At 40.8% G+C, this 23944-nt stretch overlaps 1 protein-coding gene across 1 annotated transcript in view; it reads right to left on the bottom strand.

Annotated features, from left to right (window-relative positions):
• Positions 1 to 14592: 14592 nt before the first annotated feature.
• PTCD2 (pentatricopeptide repeat domain 2) overlaps positions 14593 to 23944 on the bottom strand; it is a 37666-nt gene continuing 28314 nt past the window's right edge. Inside the window, exons 9-11 of the mRNA XM_010380269.2 lie at positions 20852 to 20965; positions 15143 to 15410; positions 14593 to 15057 (exon numbers count right to left, since the gene is read on the bottom strand). Coding sequence (XP_010378571.1) covers positions 15186 to 15410; positions 20852 to 20965 — 339 coding nt within the window. The 3' untranslated portion in view covers positions 14593 to 15057; positions 15143 to 15185. The remainder of the gene's footprint in view (positions 15058 to 15142; positions 15411 to 20851; positions 20966 to 23944) is intronic.

Here is a 23944-nt window from a genome sequence, read left to right as displayed (position 1 = left end):
CACAGATGGGCTACAACTTAAAATTTCATTTTCAGTTACTTTTAGCCAAGGGAAAAGAATCAGCAGCTCCTGAGGATGTTCGATACACTAGGCTCCCTCTGAAAAAATGTGCAAGTGCTTCAGTTGTCCATCTAAAATTGTTACTGAAAAAGTTGGGTGATGGGAGAAGAGAAAGAAGTCTACAATTTGCAAATGTGCCATTGTCATCTGTGCTTTGTGCAGCTCTTCCAGGACAGCTATCAGGTGGATGACACTACGATTCTTACAGTTGCCATGCATTTCATTCTCTGAGAAGTCAAGCACATTCTTTTTTTTTTTGATGCAATAATGCTGTAATTTATTATTATTATTGCAGAAGCATCTGAGCAATATTTTTCCTGTGAACAGCACTCTCATGTATATGTAAACCACAGTCTGTAGTTCCTCAAAAAAAAAAAAAAAAAGAGAGGGATGCTGAATATTCTTACTCTCAACTGGATGCATATAGGGTACAATTCAATGTAGAGGTCACCACTGCCTTCCCAGGCATACCCTGGGCCTCCGTCGTCACCATCATCAGCATAGGTGAGCAACTAGATATTTTGGCCAAGTAAAAAAAATTTCCCGGAAGTACTGATCATTTCATATATGAGTGAATATGTTGATACTATTCATATGAATAATACACACAGAATATTGACCTCTCAAGCATCATTTTCATTTCATTTTGCTCTTTTCCTTCTCTTGCCTGGATCCTTGGAAAGCTAACCCCACACACTCCTTTAGTCTCTCCCTTATCACTTCCCTGAGCCCCTTTCATCTGCACAAGAGCATCAGACACAATATTGTGACCTGTTCACAACCTCAAAGTGTACTGGCACATCTGTTCCAGTATCTATCGATTTCTAAAATCATTTCCTCTCTTCTGGTCAAGAAAACTCAGACAATTCTGGGGTGGAATTTGGTAATCCTGGATTGAGAAGTGAAGATCACCTTTTTCTACGGAAAGTGAAAGAGGAATTGAAGTAAGGAAGCTAAAGTTCTTCATGTAGTTCCAGAATATCGACTTTCTCCTCTCCTCTTGGGCTTTTCAATTGCCCTGAATAGTCAAGGCCTCATTGCCTGGTGCATTTTTTAAATTATGGCTTTCAATGCTTTATTGTGGTTAGAAGAAGATGGGCAAGTATTAAAAGCCCATCGTATTCTTCAAAGACTACTTGTTTTGTTCTTTAACAAACAGTAAAATCATTTTTCTGGTGTACAGTTTTATGAGTTTTAAGGCATGTATGGATTCATGTAACCACCACCACAATCAGGGTACATAACAGTTTCATCATCCCCCAAAACTCTCATGCTGCCACCTGTATTCACACTCTCCCCCCGGCAAACCTTGTAACCCCTGATCTGTTCTCATTATTGTTTTTCCTTTTCCAGAAAGTCATGTAAATGACACTTGCCAGTTATGTACTGGCATCAGCCAGTATGCAGCTTCTGAGATGGTCTTATTTTCCTCAGCATCATACCTTTCAGATTCAGCCATGTTGTTGTATTTATCGATAATTAGTTCTTTTTTATTGATGACTAGGATTCAATTGTTCTCATGCATATTGAACTCAGCGATTTTCAGTATAATACAGACCCCACGGGGTCCCGGGAAGAAAAGCCAGTAGGTAACCAAGCGAGGAAGAAACTAAAGTTCATTCTTCAAATTCTATGGTTACTTGTCATAATCATGTTGGGTGATCATCTGGAGATGAAGAGGCACCGCAGTTTTTATTCAAGAGCAAAAGAAGCCAAGAGAAAGCCGAGGCCCAATCACCTCAGACTTTCAATAGCCCCCTTCCTCCACGTGGGATCTGCGAGTTCTTATTTTGTTCAGTTTTGTTTTGTTTTTGAGACGGAGTCTCGGACTGTCACCTGGGCTGGAGTGCAATGGTGCAATCTCAGCTCACTGCAACCTCCGCCTTCCAGGTTCAAGCGATACCCCTGCCTCAGCCTCCTGAGTAGCTGGGATTACAGGCACATGCCACCACATCCAGCTAATTTTTTTGTATTTTTAGTAGAGATGGGATGTCACTATGTTGGCCAGACTGGTCTCGAACTCCGGACCTCGTGATCCGTCCACCTTGGCCTCCCAAAGTGCTGGGATTAAAGGTGTGAGCCACCATGCCCGGCCACAAGTTCTTAACACACTTCACTTTCAAACTGCCTAGCATCTTCCTGACTCTGGCTAATGTTGCAGTTCTCCACAGGAGGTGATATTGCCCCTCACAAAGCATTTGACAAAATTGGGAGACATTTTTGGTTATCAGGCCCTGGGGACTTCTACTGGCATCCAGTGGATATTGAGTACCTACTAAGTGCCAGGCAATATTCTGTGCTGGGGATACAGGTGTGGACACAAAAGGCAGAGTCCCTGCCCTCATGGGGCTTACAATCTAGAGCAGGGGTTGGCAAACTTTTTCTGTAAAAGGCCAGATGATCAATGTTTTCAGCTTTGTGGACCATGTAGTCTCTATTGTAGTGTGAAGGCCGACAAAGACAATGTGCAAACAGATGATAGTGGCTGTGCCCCAATGCAATTTGACTTACGAAAGTAGGCAGCTTGTGCGATGTGGTCCTCAGGCTGTAATTTGTCAACTCTTCTTCTAGTGAGAAGACAAATCATTGACAAACACATATAAAATTCAAGTAGTAAGTGCTATGTATATTTTTAAAGGCAGGATAAGGGATAGAGAGGAGGAAAGGTGCAATTTAGACTAGGTGGTCAGGGAAGGTCTCTCTGAGGTGACATTTGATCAGGCACCTGAATGACATGCAGGACTGAGCCACAGGGAACTGCAAGTGCAAAGGCCCTGAAGCAGGAATCTGCTGGTATCTTCAAGGAACAGAAAGAAGACCAGGGTGGCAGGAATACAACATGGAAGGTGTGGGGAAGGTGAGGTTGGAGAGGTCAGTGGGGCCAGGACATGTTAGCATGTGGACTTTGGAGTTGATGCTCAGGGTGCTGGGAAGCCTTGGGGGCTTTGGGAGAGGGATGCCATGTTCTACCTTCTCACCATCAAGCAGAAGAAGTCAGGTGACTTTTCACAGCCTCCATTCATCTACACGTGGGTTTGGGTGAATTAGTGAAAGGTGCCTCTCCCTATTGGCAGCAGCAGCCTTGGATCCTGGCCTCTACTCCCCACCTCTGCCACATGCCCTTCGTTGGGGTACAACTTGCACAGCTATACATTCCAGTCCTTGGTCTTAAGTGCTGCTGAGGTTACTTAAACTTTAAGCAAATGGTATTCTTCAGACTTTCTAGGACTTTAATATATTTGGTATGCAAATTATTATTATTAGGCAGTGGTTTCTGGGGCTCCAGCTCAGTGTTCCAGGGCAGATTGGAGGACATCTAATCTGAGGGTGCCCTCCCTTTTCCCTTGAAAGGAATCTCGACCCATTCCTGAGGCCTTTCACCGCTGGGACCAGCAGTCCCCCTTCTTCGCTTTGAGGTAATGCAAAGTGGTATGAATGAGGGAAACAAAGAGTAAGTAGCAAAGGCATGTCTCTAAGTTATGGAAACTTTGCATAAAAGGAACCTTGTGGCAATAGTGAGGCCTTTCATTTCCTATTCTTTATTAAATGACAGGTTGCCAGGAAAGCACTGTCACACATTTGCATGCAGGTTAAATTTCTCAAAATCTGAGCCCCTACAGTAAGTGACAGTGGGAAGTGTGAAAGAAAGGCTTGAGATTCGCTGCTGTGCTGTTTTTGTCAATGGGTAAATTTCGTTAGTAACTTGTGGTTCTGTTGGAACTGACTGGAACAAATCCAGTCATGAGCTATTTGTTAGTTGGTTTTCTTTTCTATTTATTATTTTGAATGGAGATAATGATAACCAGGGATAAATAACGAAAGGCATTCTCATTATCATCATTAAATACCAAACATAGGTGACTACAGAAATCCTAAAATAACTAGACGAGCTCATCGTGGACCAACATCTTTCACTTTTCTAATGTGCGTTTGGAGGTTTTGACACCAGGAATGCAGCAGTGCTTTCCAAATAGTGTGGACTTTACCTAGAAGTATTATCGACTGAGTCATAATGAACATCATGGTTCATTCTTTTCCCATGGTTGTCTTAATTAGCTGCACAATTTTCCCTGATCTCACTTGAAACAATCTTCAAATTCTTACCCAGAGGTTTGATTGAGCATTTTCTATTCATTTGTCAATTCTAAGAACTAGTTACTGGGATTAACTTATAAATGAATATTCCTTCCCTGATTGCTGCAGACAAATGCAGTTTGGCTGCTTCAACTTAAAACAATCAAGATGAAAGTAATAGTATAACAGAATTAATTTTGTGGTAGTAAGCATCTTCTAAGCTGTAAGTAGAGGATGAGACACGTAGTTCCAGAGTTGGGCTTTAAACCTACATCTAAAGTTCATTGTTATTAGGAGGTATCTGAATATTAGGCCTGGAAATATTGAATTGGCAAACATGTTTTCTGTTTTTAATCTTTCCTCTATGTTTCCCAGGAGAAAAAACTGATATCTGTTAATATTCTCTTTCAAACAAACTGGGAAAGTTAAAATGTACCTTGGGTTGCAGTAAAAGATAGTTGTACTAGGTTGATCTTTCCCATGCCTTACCTTGAGGGACTTTACCATGTCAAAGGCTGCATAAGATGCTGGGCATGGGAGATACATTTGGGGAGCAAATGGGCAGCTCCAAGTGTTCCTGTCACCTTTCTACAGGATGTAGCCCAAGGGCAGCTGGTGAAGAAAATGATTTTTAGGCTTGTTGCTTGCTTTTCTCAACTTAGCCTATACGTCTTCTCCCTTGAAATATGAGTTTTAGGCTTGGGAGAAAACAGGACTGGACTGAAAGCAAACCTCTGGCTTCTCCTAAGTTCCAGTAAAGCAGCCTCCACTCTGAGTCAGTGAGTGAAAGAGTGAGAACACAGGAAGCCAGGCTCTGTCACAAAAGAACCCGAAAAAGGGACCTAAAATATTTTTTTTTCAAAGGGAGAAGCATTAACAAAACGATGGGGAAGACACAAAATAGAAGAACAGAGAAAGAAGAAAGAGGAAGTAGAATTCAAGGAGAAAAAAAAATCGTAACACATTAGTTTATTTGAAATGTGAACCGACAGCAAAATTGCACACGGCCCATTCTAGTCCAGCTTGCTTGCCAACTCTTTTACTCAAAGACACGGGGACGTATTCCACCTATTTGTCTCACAACCTTTAAAATGGGGTCAGGAAATTTGCTACTTGGGCTTAGCAATGTGCTGGTTGTCTTTGTCCTACACTCTGCATCTATCTAGGTGTCGTGCATATAAGAACATTTCAATAGCATTAAATCATCAACAACCTAAAAGTCATGTCTACACTTGCAACGTGAAATGTGGGATTGAGAGAGTTTAGAGAATAAAAAGGGATTTTTGAAAACGCAAATATTTGAAGACTATTTGAAGACTCAAATAGTCCATATGAAAAAAAGATTTATACTTTTGGGCCAGATTCATGGCCCACTGAATTCGATATTTTGACTCGAAGGGTGTATCACAGGCTGTGGAATGAAAGGGATATAGGAGCCCAGAGCCGCTCAATTGGCTCACTGGTTAACCGCCCAACTCTCCACTTTGTCATGGTGGGTCCTGCAGGAGTCAGCTTCATGCTACTGATGCAAAACGGGTGTTGTGCCTTGGTGATACCCCACCTCCCTATGCAGTGCAGTAGAACACAGCCTAACTGTGGTCCTCCCTCCACCTCTAACACATGAATGTGATAAAAGCCTGCTTAACACAGCATGTAAAGAAAGACTGAGTTCCGGCCACTCAACTCCAGACCCCTAGAGGTGTTTGACTGAATGGCCATCAACCAGGTGTTTTGGTTTTTTTCATTTGCTAAGTGAGGTAAGTCATAGACATTATGTAAGGAACACGTACAATAGGATTTTCCCCAAGATTTTTTCTAGTACCTTTATCCCTGAGCTGGTGTGGCCAAACCATACCAACTCTGTGGGCCACATTGTTTAGAGTCATTAACAGCTTGTTTCTTTTACCCCATCAGTTGTTGTACAATGCACAGTTGCACTAGGGTCTCCTCCAGGTACTTTGGGTGGTTTTCAAGAATGTATCTATCGATGCCCACGAAGAAGTCATCTTGAGCAAGGGCATCTGTCCTTTCTTCCTCCCAAGCTCTGGTCTCTGTCAGGGATATCTCTCATCAGAATCCCCATCCCAGCTCCAGCATAGTTAGTGCTCTGTGAAGTCTCAGTACATGTTAAAGGTTCATGATAATGGGAATTTCATCTTTGACCTATTCTTAGAGATGGGCAGTGATAAATACACCGGGAAGCCAACATTTCCCTCACTTAAATGGAGAACACTCCAAGATTTAGTCATTCCTGACGATGGCAGGAACAGACAGTCAGGTTGACCATCATTTGATGAATTTGGAAGGGTAGAGTGACAACCAAAATAACCAAGATCCTAATTCCTTTTTACTTCTTTCACACACAAATGTGATTTTAGTTAATAAAGGCAAACAGTTAATTGGGGGGATTTTCCTTCTCAATTTGGGAGGAAACCCTTTCTCAAGTGAGACAAATGACCATCCTTTTTCTTTCATAAGAAACTGAGTTGTATGTTTTCTCACAAAACATCTAATGTGTGTGTGCATGTGTGCTCATGTGTACACGCACATGGACACATTGCATGATACTTACATTGGTCTACCTTCTGCAGAGGATCAACTTTACTGCTTTCTGTCTTTTAGAAGTATCCTTTCAACACTAAATATTTCTTAACCTGTGTGAAGGCAATATTCTATATATTCCCTAAAGTCTATCTACAAATACCTTTCCTGTCTAGCCTGCTATGTGGACCTCTGTTCTCTCTGAATTCCAGAATGCTTTTGAAAATTAGCACCTTTTTAAAATAGTGACTCTGGACGCCCTCTGCCGTCTATTGTAAGTTCTTCAGCTCTGCTACTGACAGCAAAGCAAGAAGTTGGCCAGGGATTATTAAGAATATATGCACACAGCCACCATTTGGGCAGGCAATACAGAGATGGGGTTAAAAACATGACTGCCAGCATCAGACCTCCCGGGTTCAAAAACTGTCCTCTCCCGCTTGCCTGTGGATATAACACAGGCAAGCAACCAAACATCTCTGAGCTTCAGTTTCTTTACTGTGAAATGGGATAATAGTACTTTAGGGGGTTTCCTGGGGATTAAATGAGATAAAGTGCTTTGCACAGGACCTGGCAAATGGTAAGTCTTATCATTATTGAGACATAGTTTCGTTCTTGTCGCCCAGGCTAGAGTGCAATGGTGCAGTCTAGGCTCACTGTAACCTCTGCCTCCTGGGTTCAAGCAATTCTCCCGTCTCATCCTCCTGAGTAGCTGAAATTACAGACACCCGCCACCACGCCTGGCTAATTTTTTTGTATTTTTAGTAGAGAGGGGGTTTCACCATCCTGGCCAGGCTGGTCTAGAACTCCTGACCTCAGGTGATCTGGCCGCTTCGGCCTCACAAAGTGCTGGGATTACAGGCTTGAGCTACCTCGCCTGGCTAGTAAGTCTTATATGTTACCTATTTTTGTCTATAATCTTTGTAATTTTATGAACCCTGGCTTTTTGTAAGCCCCGTTTTTGTTGAATTCTCTATCACCTTGGACCAATGTGTTAAAAATCAATTATGCTCTTCTAAATTGGAAATGACATTTCCTCTGCTCTCTATAGCTTTTTATATAATGACAAGCTTTTTAGGCCAAAGCCTCATGATGCATGAAGCCATCTTGGCACCAGCTATAACCAGAACATACTCCTCACCCTACCTGACATCAACCCAGTAATTTCCAGCTATAAAACAGAAGGTTAATTTAATCCTCTCCAATCTTCATGGCTACGTGTGTCTACCTGGGATTTGGTAGAACACATCAGCAGGTTCTGTTACTATTAGTTACCAGGAATGAGACTTGCATTTGTGGATTCAAAATCAAATCGAGTTGTAGGGCAGTCCCTTTGCAGGAGTTATGCCTTCCTTCATGTTGTCGATTGTAACAGGTGATGTTGCTGTCTAGGGGTAAGGGCTACTTGGGGGATTAAAAGACAGGGTGATGCTGTGCTCTTCAGGGTGAGCATCTTGGCCTGACTTGGGTCAGGAAAAATCAATCAGGGAAGACAAGGGATTTACAAAGCATCACTCTAATCCGACAATACATTTCCAGGCAGGCCCACAGTTCAGACTGTGATGCCTTATAGGACAACTCAGAGGCCCCTGGTTCTCTCTCTTCTCCACCTGATTAAATGAAACCTTCCTCTCCAATCCAAGAGCAGCCAGCTCTGCAGTGTTTTAGCTGCAGGGCAGTGATTAGCAGGTAAGCATGTGGTTCCCTTTCCCTCTGGGCCTTCTCTCCCCATCCCCATCTTTAATGGCTGTGGTAATGCTGCCTCTGAGGCTCTTGGACGAAAGTCAGCTGAGCAAGCAGGCCAAGTGGGGAGGTGAGCAGTTCAGCAGCATTTTGATCCTCTTTCATTAGCAACTTGAAAGTCACCTGGAACCGTTGTGCCCACCGCCTACTCCCCCAAAGCCTCGCCAAATCACTTCGTTCTCAGATTAGCTGTGTGCTTGCAATGTCTGGGGAGAAACTCCCATGGATACATTACTGCAAGATACAGGGGCTCTGGTTCAGTACATGAATGCACTGGCCAACCCAGGACCCCTGCATAGGCCAAGTCATTCCACTTCTCTGTGTCTTGGCTCTGTCATATGTTAAACCGGGATAGAAATAGCAACCAGTTTATGAGAAAACGGTGAAGTGCCTAAAGTATATTGTGGCAGACTGTACATATTAACTAAAATCTGCCATTAATTAATGAAATCACTCTTTCAAAAAATATTAAGACCCCACTAAATGTATAAATAACATGCTACATAAGCACCTTGGGGTCATATAAAACAAATGTAGAATACTCTGTTCTTCAGGAGAGACCAGATATGGAGAAAAAGATTTGTAACAATACATGGCAGTATACTTTAAGTGTTCAAATAAATGACACAGACAACTGGTTTTACAAAACACCAGCAAAAGGTCTTCCTTTATATACGCGTGTGTGCATATGCACACGCGCGCGCGCACACACACACACACACACACCACTTATACATGCCACAGGGTGATATGAATATTACCCTAGACTTAGCATTTATCCCAACTGCAATCATGTGGTCATTTGCCCAGTTATCTTTTTGATGCCTGTTGCTCTTGCAGAATGCAAGCTCCATGGGAACAGAGGACATTTAAAAAATCTTCTTGTTTTGACTCTATCTTATTGAATAGAACATATCTCAATCAGAATACACCAATTTCCATTAATTTTTGTTGAGAACACTTTTTTAGCTAATGCCATTTAAGCCAATGTAATTCCTTGATTCATTTTCTATGCAATACAATTGAACCACTTCCTTTTAAAAGGTATCATTTCACTTTTATTTTTGTGCAATCATTTCCTTAGAATCAATTTTACCATGATTTGCTTCCTCGGTTTCTTACGCATATCAAATGTTACTGATGATAGCTTTTGCCACTGTAATCTTTTTTATGGCTAGTTTATCTATGAAGTGTAATTTCTCTGAATCAAATTTATAGGTAGAAATGTCATGAAGGAAATTTGAAATGTGGGTTATTTTAGTCAAGTCTTGCGTAGTTTTGCCACAATTGGCCTTAGTTTATATGGATTTCTTTATGCATATTTGAAAAAAATAAATGGATATATTTTTCATTGTCTTTAAATCCTAATGCCCTGGAACACTTGATTCAATTAATTCACTGGTGGACTTGGGGTCAGCATGAGAGAACAGCAGAGGAAGGGTGCTTATTATGTGTAGGGCAGATGGCAGAGAATACAGACCTCTGCAGTGGGTGCTGGCATAACGCTCTAAAAGGCCTGTTGGGCCCAACACTGCTTCAGCACATTATTTACTCAGGAGTCCAGAGACAAGGCCAGACTTCCCACTCTTCCCCCTCCTCATAACTGAGACAGAGGACACAGAGGATGAATCTGAAGCCCACACCTACTGTCCAAATGGACACACAAGCTTTCTGCTATACCCACTATTCTTAAATTATGTTGCCCAGACTAGCAACAGCATCATCTGAGAATGTATTTGTAATGCAAATTCTTGGGTCCTGACTCATATGTATGGAATCAGATTCTGGGGGTGGGGCCCATCAATCTGTATTTTAACAAGCTCTCCAAGTGATTCTGATGCATGTTCAGGTTTGAGAGCCACAGCCTTATCATCCTGGCATCCACAGCTATCATCCTGGCTATGAAAAGGTAGGAGGAAGATATGCAAAAAGATTAAACATTTACCTCAAAGAAATCAAAGACTAAAATATCCTTTAAGCAAGATCAAGTCTCCCATGACTCCTGTTTTCAGCATAACCAGAGTTCATAAGAAGTTTTAGTTCACTGCAAAGAAATAGAGAAGCCTACATTTTTGCCTACCCGAATTGCAGGAGGCAAATCCTTACCTCCTCATTATAATATCCCAACAATATTCATTATGAGTAGTTAAAAGTTTATATTTACTTCCTTAATCATCCTCAACAAAAGTATCAACAAATATTGCCCAGGATTGTTTTATTTCACAGCCAAGTCCATTCTTCAGTAGGAATTTGACCACTCTGTAATGAGCACCTCCTACAGAAACAACAAGCAAATGAACGGGCCAAAAAGTCCCTGGGAGTCAATGTGGCAGGCTAAAATTTTCTGTGTTGGGACAGAGTTCTTGTCTGTCTTTTCCCTGTGGCATGTAAAGAGTCTTTCGTAGTGCCTTGTCCTTTGTAGATGCTCAGTATAGATATGGTGAATGAATGGAGAATCCTTGAGGATTTAAACAGCTTGCAAATGCCTCATTGAAAAAGTGACAGAAGTTAGACCTTGAATAATGGGCAGAACAGGATAAAGAGTGGGGACACTTTAGTTGGGAGGAGGAAGGGATACACAGTGGGCTGAGCAAAACTTAGGAGTCAGGTCTAAATGTGGAAGGTTGGGACTGGCTGTCTTAGTCTCTTCAGGCTGCTATAACAAAATACCAAAAACTGGGTGGCTTATAAATAACAGAAATATATTTTTCACAGTTCTGAAGGCTGGGAATGTAAGACAAGACACCAGCATTTGGTGTCTAGTGAGAGCCCACTTTCTGGTTCATAGACAGTGCCTTTTTGCCATGTCCTCGCTTAAAGGAAGGGGCGACCAAATTTCTTTGGGCTTGTTTTATAATGGCACAAACCCCATTCATGAGGGCACCACCTTAATTCCCTCCCAAAGGCTACATCATCTAATACCAACACCTTGGGGATTTAGATTTCAACATATGAGTTTGGGGGGACATTCAAACCCTGCACTGAGTGTATGGTATTAGAGAGGAAAAGCTGTCCATGGGGGATCGATATGACCACCAACATTGTTATACAATATAGTTAAATCAGCTGGTGAGTTAAGTAAGTACTAATCCTCTGTTACATTCCCTACCGTGCTAGGCACCCAGCAAACAGACGAGAAAGGACAGACATGGCACCTGAGTCTAGTGAAGAAAACAGACAGTGACAGGCATATGATAAACGCTTTGATAAGTGAGGTACATGAGGCACATGGGGAGTTCACCTAACCAGGTGAGCTAGACCAGAAAGCCTTCTCAGATGAAAAGATGTCTAAGCTGAGACCTGAAGGATGAGTAGGAATTAGCCATTCCACAAGCAGGGAAGAGGGGTGTAGAGTAGCAAGAGTTGGAGCTGGATGGACAAACGTGGGCCAGATTAGGAAGGACCTTCTAAACCATGTTGAAGAGCCTGAGCTTTATCCAGAAGCATGTGAGGTCCTCAGGAAGTTAAACAGGGGAGAAAACAGACTTATCTATGACAGTTTCACAGAATTTATTCTTTGAAATTCCTACCACTGAGATGGGATATATGCTCCCTCCATTTGAATCGGGGGGAGGAGAGGGGCGTAGTGGAAGTGATGTTATGTGACTTCTGAGAGTAGGTCATAAAAGGTAACTGCTTCTGCCTGGTCCTCTTGGGACAGTCACTCCTAGTACCTAGCCACCATGCTGTGGGGAAGCTACACGTAGATATGTTCCAGCCCCAGCACTAGCTGAGGTCCTAGCATCAACTGCCAGAAATACTAAGGAAGCCTTTGAGGCGATTCCAGTCCCGGCCACAATCTGATGATGACTATAACTGCATGAGAACCTTAATAAGAACTGCCTGGCTGAGCCCAGTCAGTACTTAGGATAATGAGAAATAACTCAATGACTGGTGTTGTTTAAAGCCACTAAGTTTTCAAGTGTTTTCCACACAGCAATCAATAACCAGAACTATCCCTGATATCAACTAATTAAGAAGATATCTTTTTGTCTCCTCCTAGTAATTGTGCTGAACTCACCATACTGATCTTTGGGACTCTGGAGCAACAGATGTCCACAGTAAGTAAAAACAGTCTACAAAAGCACATAACAGAGTTAAGGAACAAGATGTTCTGTCCAATCAAGTATTTTCATTAATGGGATAAGTAGGCCAGGTGTGGTGGCTCATGTCTGTAATCCCAGCACTTTGGGAGGCCAAGGCAGGCAGATCACTTGAGGATAAGAGTTAGAGACCAGCCTGGCCAACATGGTGAAACCCCACCTCTACTAAAAAAAAAATTACAAAAAATTAGCCAATGTGGTGGCGGGCAACTGTAATCCCAGCTACTTGGGAGGCTGGGGCATGAGAATTGCTTGAACCCAGGAGGCGGAGGTTGCAGTGAGCTGAGATCACACCACTGCACTCCAGCCTGGGTGACAGAGTGAAACTATGTCTCAAAAAACAAACAAACAAACAAACAAAAAAAGCAAAAAAAAAAAAAAAAAAAACCAACCCCAAAGCAGAAAAAAAACAGGATAAGTAAATGATGTAGGCAAACTACTGCTTACAAAAAAACACCATTTTTTCAAAGGAATTACTGAGTTTTAAAGAATGAAATGCCCATCATAACCTATATTGAACTTTTTTATTGGATTTTTTTAGACTTTAGAATTATCTATTACTTTGGGGTGAACATTATGCATATTAGTTACTTCTGTACTAAGGTTTCTGGGACAGGTGGAATGGACCAGTTTTTCCAGTCAGCTGAGCACCACCTACCTGCTGCTCAGGGCAGCAGGGACTGGGAAGCTTGTTGCTATTTACTGCTCACAAAATTTGGTTATTTTGCTAATGAATGGTTGTTAGCTAACAACCAGGGCCACACTCACCCACAGCACTGGAGCCATTTGAACTGTGAGAGTTGAAGATGAAAAGTAAGTTGCGGGGACAGGAAGCATGCCCTGTTATTCCCTAAGACTGAAGGTGGAGAAATCCAAGCACTTTTTTTTTTTTTTGGCATGTGTGCAAAACACCAGACACATACACAAAGAAACAACTAGGATTCTATGAGGGCAGAGAATTTGTTTCTCTAAATGGGGCTGTCCAGTGTTTCACAGAGTACAAGGAAAAGAAATTCAGTATTTTTGAGAAGGAAGAACTCATTTGTTTTTATAATTCCTTAACTAGTTTCAAACATATTGCATGTACTATGTACCAGCCACTATCTGCTTGCTTTATATTCCCTATCTCATTTCATCCTCACACCAAGCCTAAGAGGTAGGTACTATTATCGCCATTTACCAAATGAGGAAACTGAGGATGCCCAGGGCCACACAGTCATGGGGGCCCTCAGTAATCTATTTCTTAAGAGCTGCTCCTTTTTCCCCTCTGCAGACATAATGTGGTACAGTGGGAAGGTACTAGACTAGGAATCTGGATTCTAATCTCAGCTCTACCACAAATCAATTATGCCAATTTGTGACTCTCATATGTGGATCCTGTCCTCAGGTGGGACTGTGATCTCAGACCTGCATTCAGCAAACACCTGACGCTGAGATTCTCTCACTGGGACACAGTCTACAGGTGAGACTGGGGATCTCTTGCATGGATCATTTCCTTCACCTGAAAGATGAAGGAATTAATTAGGAGACTCCTCCTAGTCTACAATTTCTGACTCTATAATCCTTGCCTCAGAACAACAACCAAGTGAACAGTCTTAGTTTTGGAGGTAGCAATGAAGAGTCTGCAGCAATCCTAGGCAGACAGCTCCTGAGGTCTGAGCAACCCTCTGGGGTTTCTGAAACAAAAGGAGCAAGTGAGGTGGGGTCACTGTGTATCTTCTGCTCACTGGTGACCAGATACGGTAAAATTCAACACATACTCTATTTCAGACCATCATTAAGTATAAAGCAGGTTTGAACTGCTCTCATGGCACATTTTTTTTTTTTAAATATGAGGCATTCAAGAGAGAAAAATCATTAACAAATAAGATAAACTATAGGACTAAATATTATCCTCATAGAAACCTAAGCATTAGGTGGTTTTTAGTGCACTTATTTTGAAAAGCACATGGCTTACCCATGATCAAAGCAGTAAGCATTTAAATTTGGCTTACTCAGCAGTCCTAAAGGCTAAATTCTGGTTTTGTTTGTGCTACTGAGAGAACAAAACAACCACAATCCCGTCAAGTTTGCTTATGAACCTTATTTATTTTTGAGAAAATCTGATCCTACTGAACCTTGAATGAAGATTTCAAATCTGTATGCAAATACACATAGGCATTATTGTTTTGCAGATGGAAAAATGCGGGCTCTAGTCATAGATATATATGATGGCAGAGCAATGAGAAAATCCTGGGCTGTTTTCTAACATGGTAGAGTAGGGTTTTAGACCTCCTGAATTCAGCAAGGATGTAATTTGCAAGTAACTACTCCCTTGAAAATCAGAGGCATCCACAGTTGTAGTGAAATTCATTCCTGATGGTGCTTACTGGGTTCCACTCTGGTGCCAGAAGCTGAACTGGAGACTGACCAAGTTCCTTCAAGGATCCTCAGCAGTGCAAAAGGGAAGTGCCTTTCTGAGGGAGCCAAGCTTGCATCTAGACCTTCACAGTGATGCAACATAACTTCTCACAGATCGGCATGGTACCATTCAGTGAATCTGGAAATTTCAGGAGGAGACCAAGTGTCAGCACAGTGTCTGCTGAAGTGCGATGCCTGACTTCTTAGGAAAGGCAATAACTCACTAGAAGCAGGCCCCTCAGATCCATAGGTGGACTGAAACCAGGGTTACTCAGCCAACAGGGACTGGTTGAGAGGCCGGAAGGTGCGACAGCTGACCATCCTCTTGTTTAACAGCAACGCGTGAGATTTCCTGTCCCTGGGGGTGTGGCAGAGCACAGCATCCAAAGAATAATTGGTGACCTGGCCACTGACGTGTAGTTTCCCATAGATCTCATCAAATTTGGCCAAAAGGGCAGGCACATCCTTCACTTTTTCCCTCACTTTGGCCAGCTGGAAAAAAGCAAGAACAGATCATTACATCTCTGCAAGATTTCTTCCTTGTTTTTACTATAACTCTAAGAAAAAGAAATGGACACGAACAAAAATGTATGGTAGGCCAGATGCGGTGGCTCATGCCTTAATCCCAGCAATTCTGGAGGTTGAGACAGGAGGATCATTTGAGCACAGGATTTTTAGGCCAGCCTAGGCAACACAGTGAGATTTTGTACAAAAAAATTTTTTAAAAATTAGTTGGTGTGGTGGGAGGATCACTTAACCCCAGGAGGCAGAGGCTGCACTGAGCTGTGATCATGCCACTGTACTCCAGCCTGGGTGACACAGTGAGTCTTTAAAAAAAAAATTATGGTATGTATACACCTAAAATGGTGAAAACCAAGGTTATGGGGCACACAGACAGAAGTATTACTATGAGGGATTCCAAAAGCTACACAAAAAATCCAAAATTAGTACTTGAAAATCATACCTAATACACAAGGGGGGTCAAATAACACATCATATATAATGAAACACACTAGGTAAAGGAGGTCATATACCAGTGGAATCAACTTTGTTCCATGTAATGATTAGAGCAGGAGGAGGCAGGCCAAATTATATAGGGCTTTATACATATTCCACAATAAGTTTTTTGAAATTTATTCTAAAAAAGCCATCAGAGCATCTAAAGTGGGATATGATCTCATTTATGTTTAAAAAGTTGCATAGAGAATGAACTGGAGTATACAGAAATGTGGAGACTATTCTGGAGGCCCACACCATAGCCCATATAAGAAAGGATGGTAGTTTAGATTGAAAAGGGTACAGAAAAGATGGAGAAGTACACATATGTGAGGTATATTTTGGAGTTTATACTGAAAGGACTAATTTTTGAATGGGTGAAGGAAAGGGAGGAGTCAAAGCTATCTTCTCAACTGGGGCTTTTAGTAGCTGGATGATGGGTGCTACCATTTCCTGATAGAGAAGACAGGGAGGACAAGATTTGGAAGGGAAAATCAAGAGCTCTGTTTGGACCTGATTGAGATGGCTGTGAAACATCTAAATGGGTATGTCTAGAAGGTTGTTGGATATACAAGTCTGGGGCATGAAGGAGAGGTCTCGGCTAGAGGCATACGTAGTAGAGTCACAAGTATATGGTGGTATTTAACCCCAAAAATGGGTGAACTACAATGGAGAATGTGAAGCTACTTTCTGAATAAAATCAATATTTTACTTAGTTCAATCCTTATCAAGGGTACAATCTCAACACATTTCTTGATGGAATTGAATTGGGATGAAGCTTCCTAACAAATCCTTTGGCCCTCTTCCAAATACATAACACTATTTGCACCTGCACATCTTCCTTTGCGACAAGGGTTCCCAACCATACCTGCAGACAAGCAGCTTAAGTACTTCTTAATGTTCTTAAAAAAGAATAGCTTGTTTAGTCCTCATGTTCAAGGTGAAAATGACTTAACGTGCAGCATATGGCTTCTAAAAGCAGCAGAGCAAACATGCCAAGCTGGAGGTAATTTTGATCTAAAAACTGTAACAGTTCTGTTACATAACTATAGAAATAAATCAGCAATTCTTTTCAATAGTCCTGTGGTGGTATAATAGCACCTATGATACTTTATAGTCTTATCTCCCTACATTAACACATTTTAAATAACTGTTGGCATAAACATTAAATCCACCATTTGTAAAATGCAGACTTTTACAATGTAAGACTCCACTTGCAATCTCACACATATATATTTAGAACTAGCTCCAAAGCTACTGGAATTACATGAATCAATCCATTTCTCATCAAGCAGTTCCTTGAGTGGTCCCACAGCAACCAGACAGAAGACACTGAACTGGAGGGTTCATTTTCTAAGTAAAAGAGTCTTATAAGAGTATTTTTCAATATGAAGTTTGTTTGGGTGCTTTAGCCATACAAGTGGGTGATAATGTATTGATGGATCAGGTCTAAGGAATGATTGTTAACATCAATGCTGCTGAGAAAATGGAAGTTGCATTTGACATGTACGCATACACACGACTATGCACTTTAAAATCTGTTCATGCTTCTACTTTCCCTTCTTTGCTAAACTTACTCCAAAAGGGTTGGGTGGGTCACAGCCTACACAGAGCTAAGACTGCAAATAGAAAGAAGCTTTAAATCAACCATATCCAGTTAGTTATTTTCCTGACAAGCTCCCTTTTATCAGCAGGAAGAAGCCTTTGGGTGGAAGTGAGGAAATGGAACAGCGCTGGGAAGGCGACAGTGTGCAGGAGGAGGAAGCAGCCACTGCCCTCTAGTGCCAATCCTGCTGCAGTCCGGACCAAACTACAAAAGGGAGAGGCAGGAGAAATGAGGGAGGAAGGGAGGACCAACCAACAGGTCGCCTGGTTGGTCAAAATGACAATATCAGTATTATCACTAACAACATGATCACTGTCAATAATGTACAATTTATTTACACTTCTTTCACCTTGTTACATGCTATGAGAGACGTACAAATTACTATATTTCAAATGACCTAGAAGAATTCCAATTTGTGTACTTAAGCCATCAATGTGACACATGGGTTCATTTGTTTCATTTCACTTTCAATTTTTAGGAATTGCTTTTTCTCTTCGATTTTATTTAACTCTGCTTTATAGTTCTGCAAAACATTTAAATGGTTCCTAAGTTAAATATACAAACAAGGTACATTTGGAGAAGTCATGCTTCCATCCCTCACTTTCACTTTCAAAATTTTATTTCTTAATTCTTTAAATTAAATTAAAAAAATAACTTGTCAATTATTTTCTCAAATAATAATTGTGTAAATTTATAAAGTTCAATATGTGTTTCAATCTATGTGTACACTGTAGAAAGATTCAGTCACGCTAATAAACCTATCCATCACCTACCAATGTGTCTTTTTCTGCAGTGAAACATTAAAAATCTACTCCTTTGGCATTTCTGAAATATGCATAATAATTAACTGTGGTTCCTGAAGTCTCAACCAAAAAAACCTTTAGAACTGATAAAGTCAGTAAAGCTGCAGGTTACAAAATTTATATACAAAAATCAGCAATATTTCTATAAAAAAAGATCTGAAAAAGAAATCAACATAACCACTTAAGTTTTGCTTTTTCCATCCGTAGTGTTTTCCAAAAACGTAAATGTATAAAAATAACTATATGGTCCCACCTTCTTAAGGCATACCACACACACCCATTTGCATCTTGCTTTTGTCACTTAAAAACATATTTAAGTGATCCATATAAATGGTGATCCGTAACAGTGTTATGATGTAGCTGTTCCTCATTTCCTGTGAGTTACATGGCAGTCCTTTGTACAAACAGACCCTAATTTGTACAACTAGTCCTTTACTGATGGAAATTTGGGCTTTTTTCCAGTCTGCTGTTCTTACAAATTGGCCTGCAACAAATAGCCTTGTACATACAACTTCTTTATATTTGCCAGTATATTTTTAGAATATACTCCAAGAAGTGGGAGGATTGAGTCAAAGGGTGAAATTATTTGTAGTGTACCAATCTGTATTCCCTCTAGCAGCATCAGATGAAAGTGCCCATTTCCTCAGAGCCTCACCAACCAAGTAGGCTGGCAAACTTGCAGATTTCTATTCAAGAGACATATCATAGGGTAGTTTTATTTTGCATTTCTCTTGATATGGGCAAGAGAATCTTTTCTCATGTTTAAAGGCCATTCACGATTCATTTTTAGTAAATTCTGTCCACATCTCTTACCCATTTTTCTTTAGGGTTGTTGGTTCTTTTCTCAGAATATTCAAAAAGAGCTCTTTTTTTTTCTTCCCCAGATGGAGTCTCATTCTGCCCCCAGACTGGAATGCAGTGGCGCAATCTTGGGTCCCTAGTTCAAACGATTCCCCTGCCTCAGCCTCCTGAGTAGCTGGGACTACAGGTGTGCACCACCATGCCCAGCTAATTTTTGTATATTTAGTAGAGATGGGGTTACAGTTTGGCCAGGATGGTCTCGATCTCCTGTCCTCATGATACGCCTGTCTCAGTCTCCCAAAGTGCTGGGATTACAGGAATGAGCCACCACACCTGGCCTCAAAAAGAGCTCTTGAAATATTAGGGCTAGTTAGCTTTTGTCAGTATGATTAAAACCTGTACTTTCTTCCAATTTGTTACTTACCTCTTGACTTTGCTTGTGGACTTTTTGCCATGCGAAAAAACAGGTTTTCACATTTTTTAGTCAAATGTATCACTTCTTTTACTGATTTGGATTTTGACTGAAAGCTAAGTTTTTCCACTCCCAGGATATTAAATAATCTACTAATGTTTATATCTACTACTTGTGTGTTTCAATTAAAAAATTTAAATTCTCATCCATTTCAAATGTATCCTGGTTTGTGGTATAAGAACATATACAACTGTATCTTTTTCTATTGGCTCTCTACTTATCCTAGTAATACTTACTAGTCTATCCATTTAGATTGATTTGTAATGCTTGCCTCTATGTTACACTAAATTTGTATCTGCAATTTGGTCTCTATCTGGACTTTCTACTCTGTCCCATTAGCTGCCTTATTCATGTCCTAAGCCACAGTTTAAATTATAGAAACTTTAACATGTTTTGAGATCTGCTAGACTTAGCAACTCTTACTGCCCCTCTTTCACAGGGCTTTTCTAGCTAGTCTTGTTTGTTCAACTAATCTTTACAGAAAAAAAAACAAGGTGATATTTTTATTGGAGTCATACTACATTATCACAGTAACTTGAAAAAAACCGAGTTTTTATAAGGGTAGGTCTTCTTATCTAAACACATGGTCTGTCTTTTCATTTGTATAGAAGACTGTTTTTCTTTTTTAAGATGAGAGATAGTATATCCTACTATTTGCTGACAAGAAGGAGCCACAGGGAAGGGGATACTGATGATGCCCAAAAGAGTGAGTCAACTTCTGGACTGATGCTGCGGAGTGGGTCAGAGGGGATGGGATCCGGTGTACGACTGGAGAGGCTGGCGTGAGAGGTGTATCCAGTCGTCATGGGATCATGGGTATATAGGGTAAGGGGCCAGAGGTTGTCCATGTAGCAGTCATTGTCTTTGGATTACTTCTATTTTCTCCATGAAACAAGAAATAAGGTGATCAACTGAGAGTGAAAAGTGAGGAGAAGGTATTGGAGGCTTGAGGGAAAAGGAAAAAGGTGTAAAATTGTCCTCTAGAAGGAAAAGAGAGCCAAGGCCCATGAACACAAAGTGTGGAGAAAAGAATAAGGTAAAAGGAAAAAGTTTCCTAGAATTTCAGAGGATATATTCTGTTGGAAGAAAAAAAAAATCTTTGCACATATACATGGAAGTCTTAAAACAGGAACAACAGAGAAGCTGCCATATTTGACAATTTCTTTAAGGTAAGCTTTAGAACTGAGAAATTAGTGAACATTTTTAAGAGTGTCCTTTCACTTTCAAATGATTTCTGCAGCACTTGCATACTCACCACTTCCTCTGAGAACATATGTCTTTTCACAAATTTTGATAAATTTCCTTCTGCAGCATTTGTTAGAGTCTCTATCAGGTTTTCCAATGTATTTGACTGGATATGGATTATAACCTGAATATTAAGAAGACACAAACAAAACCAAGACTTAGTCAGTGTCTCAATGCTGAGAAATGTACCTGGTTAGATAAGCCTTCACTTACAGGCACCTACCCTGCTTTGATCCTACTTCCTAATTTATTTGCTTGCACAAGTTCAAAAAAGTGCTTTAAATGTACGCTCACGAGCCAAAATGTGCTTTCCAATAGTTAGTCAAAATACTACAACTTTGTCTGTAATCCCAGTGCTTTGGGAAGCCAAGGCGGGCAGATCACGAGGTCAAGAGACAGAGACCATTCTGGCCAACATGGTGAAACCCCATCTCTACTAAAAATACAAAAATTAGCTGGGCGTGGTGACATGCACCTGTAGTCCCAGCTACTTGGGAGGCTGAGGCAGGAGAATCATTTGAACCTGGGAGGCAGAGGTTGCAGTGAGACGAGATTGCGGCACTGCAATCTAGCCTGGCAACAGAGCAAGACTCCATCTCAAAAAAAACAAAAACAAAAACAAAAACAAAAAAACAAAAAAAGCCTACAACTTCAAAACTTGTTTAAGGGTAACACCGGAGAGAGCAGAGATTTTAGTGCCTGGATACTTGGGCTGAAATCTAGACACTGACAAGTACCAGCTAAGTGACTCTGGACTGGTACTTAATCTTTCAATTTAAATGCCCTCATTTGTAAAATGGGGAAAATAGATTTAGACCTCACATTTTGGGTTTTATGAACATTAAATAAAATACCAGTATACAGAAGGTACTCAGCGAACAAAATTATTGGTTTCCTCCTTCCTACATCCTCTAGATTCAGAGGATAAGACAATCAGACAGTCTCATAAGACTAGTGATATGGTTTGGCTTTGTGTCCCCACCCAAATTTCATCTTGAATGGTAATCCCCAAGTGTCAGGGGAGGGACCTGGTGGGAGGTGACTGGATCATGGGGATGGTTTCCCCCATGCTGTTCTCATGATAGTGCGTGTGTTCTCATGAGATCTGATGGGTTTATAAGTGGCAGTTGCCCTTGCTCTCTCCCTTTCCTGCTGCCTTGTGAAGAAGATACTTGCTTCTCCTTTGCCTTCCCCCATGATCGTATTTCCTGAGGCCTCCCCAGCCATGTGACACTGTGAGTCAATTAAACCCCTTTCCTTTATAAATACCCAATCTCTGGCATTTCTTTATAGCAGTGTGAAAATGGACAACCAGAACTGGCTAGGGGCAAATGGTACCTTCAGCATTTTCTGTTGTTAGGAAGTTGCAGACACACAGGTTACTGCAGGCATAGAGTGGAAGCTGGCTGAAATGCTAATGAGGCACTCCTATTTACACTATTAATGAACTTTCAAAACTGGGTGCTGTAGTGTGCTTTCAAAATGACACTATCACCTATCTTCCACCAGATGGGTACAACTAACACAAGAAAAAACACATTTCCTCCCTAATTACCAATATTCACTAGTATAATTCGAAAAAGAGTTTAAAGAAAGTGCGAATAACTGAGAATTCACCAACTGATGTTACAACCACTGTTTATAATTTGATGTATAAATCTTCCAAACCCAAAATGTGATTCTACTTTTGGTCAATTACTACACAATAGACATTTATTTCCTCATAGCATTAATATTAGAAAAAAGAAACCTCACTTTTTAACACATACATAGCAATTCATCATGGAAATATACCATACTTTATTATACTGACCAATGTGTACATATGTACTTTGAAAAACTGGTAATGTCTTAGACTTGATTCCCAGAAGTGAAATTACTAAGTCAAAGCATAGAGACATTTTCAAGGCTCTTGATCCTTACAAAAGACAGTTTTCCTGGAAGAGATTTACCTTTCTTATATTAAACCAGCTGTTTTCTCGCCAGTCTATTTGGTAACATTTTGTATTTGTTTAGTAACTTATCAGGATGAGGGGTTGTCTTTGGTTCTGAAGAACAGAATGAAATGATCCCAGGTAGAGTAAATACAAAGAACATAATTTAAATTCAGTGTTCTAAAGCCCAGGAAAAATCATGAGCACACCCTTTTTGGGAGACAACTCTCCATGGGTCGCTCAAATTTCTGCATGCCTTGAGAGCAAAAGCACTGACTGCTTTTATTCCAGACTACCTTTTCAAGGATGTTTGTGGACAACAGACACAGTGTCACATCCAAAGCAAAGGACAGGCATGATTACTGGCCATTATAAGAGATTTGGGTTTTCTAAGCTCAGGGTTCCTCTCTTGAAAGCAACTTCCTATGTGTGCAAGAGGCACATAGAGCTTTTCATGTCTCCCCACAGGAACTGGGGCTCGGGTAACTGAAGAAAAGATGCTAATATTCTGGCCACTGCTACATAATAAATTGTCCTTTATTTCTCTTTGTCTTGTATACTCCACTAGCATCCACGAAACTGGGGCAGGCTAACTCATTAGCTTCCAAGTGGGAAAAAATCTCTGACTCTTCACAGTTCTTAACACCTTTGTTAGTAAAAACCAATCCTAATTTGGTTGATGGTGGTGTCCTCTCCAAGGCAAAGGCAAGTCTACCCTGTTCAATGCAATGCTATGTAGTATAAGGCATCCGGCCAACCCTCAATAACAATAAACAAGAAGAGGAGCTTGGCTCCCCCAGCAATTTACAAAAATAAACCATCTAGAGCCCTCTGCTAGAAATGATGTGCTCCCTGGGAGATTTCAATATTTCTTCCTAAGTTTTCCCAACTTCTCTTCCTCCCTCCAGCAACTATCTCTGATTCAGTAGGGATTTCAAAAATAAGGCTCACTACCTTAAAATACATTGATGAAGGAAAATGCACATGAGGCAGTCACTGATAAAAGGCAAAGAGAAAGTTTAAAGCTAGGGGCTTATCTCAAACCAGTCTCAGGGTTCAGCTAAAGAAAACAAAAGTAGGGTACAGCACATTGCCTTAATCTTACAGATTTCAAACAAAAGACTGGGAAACTCAGTTAGGAAGGAACAGGGGAGATTTTGGTAAGAAAA

Source organism: Rhinopithecus roxellana, chromosome 3 (assembly GCF_007565055.1).
Source record: "Rhinopithecus roxellana isolate Shanxi Qingling chromosome 3, ASM756505v1, whole genome shotgun sequence".
Lineage (NCBI taxonomy): Eukaryota > Metazoa > Chordata > Mammalia > Primates > Cercopithecidae > Rhinopithecus > Rhinopithecus roxellana.
The sequence above is the reverse complement of the archived record's forward strand: the minus strand, read 5'-3'. Positions and strand labels throughout refer to the sequence as shown.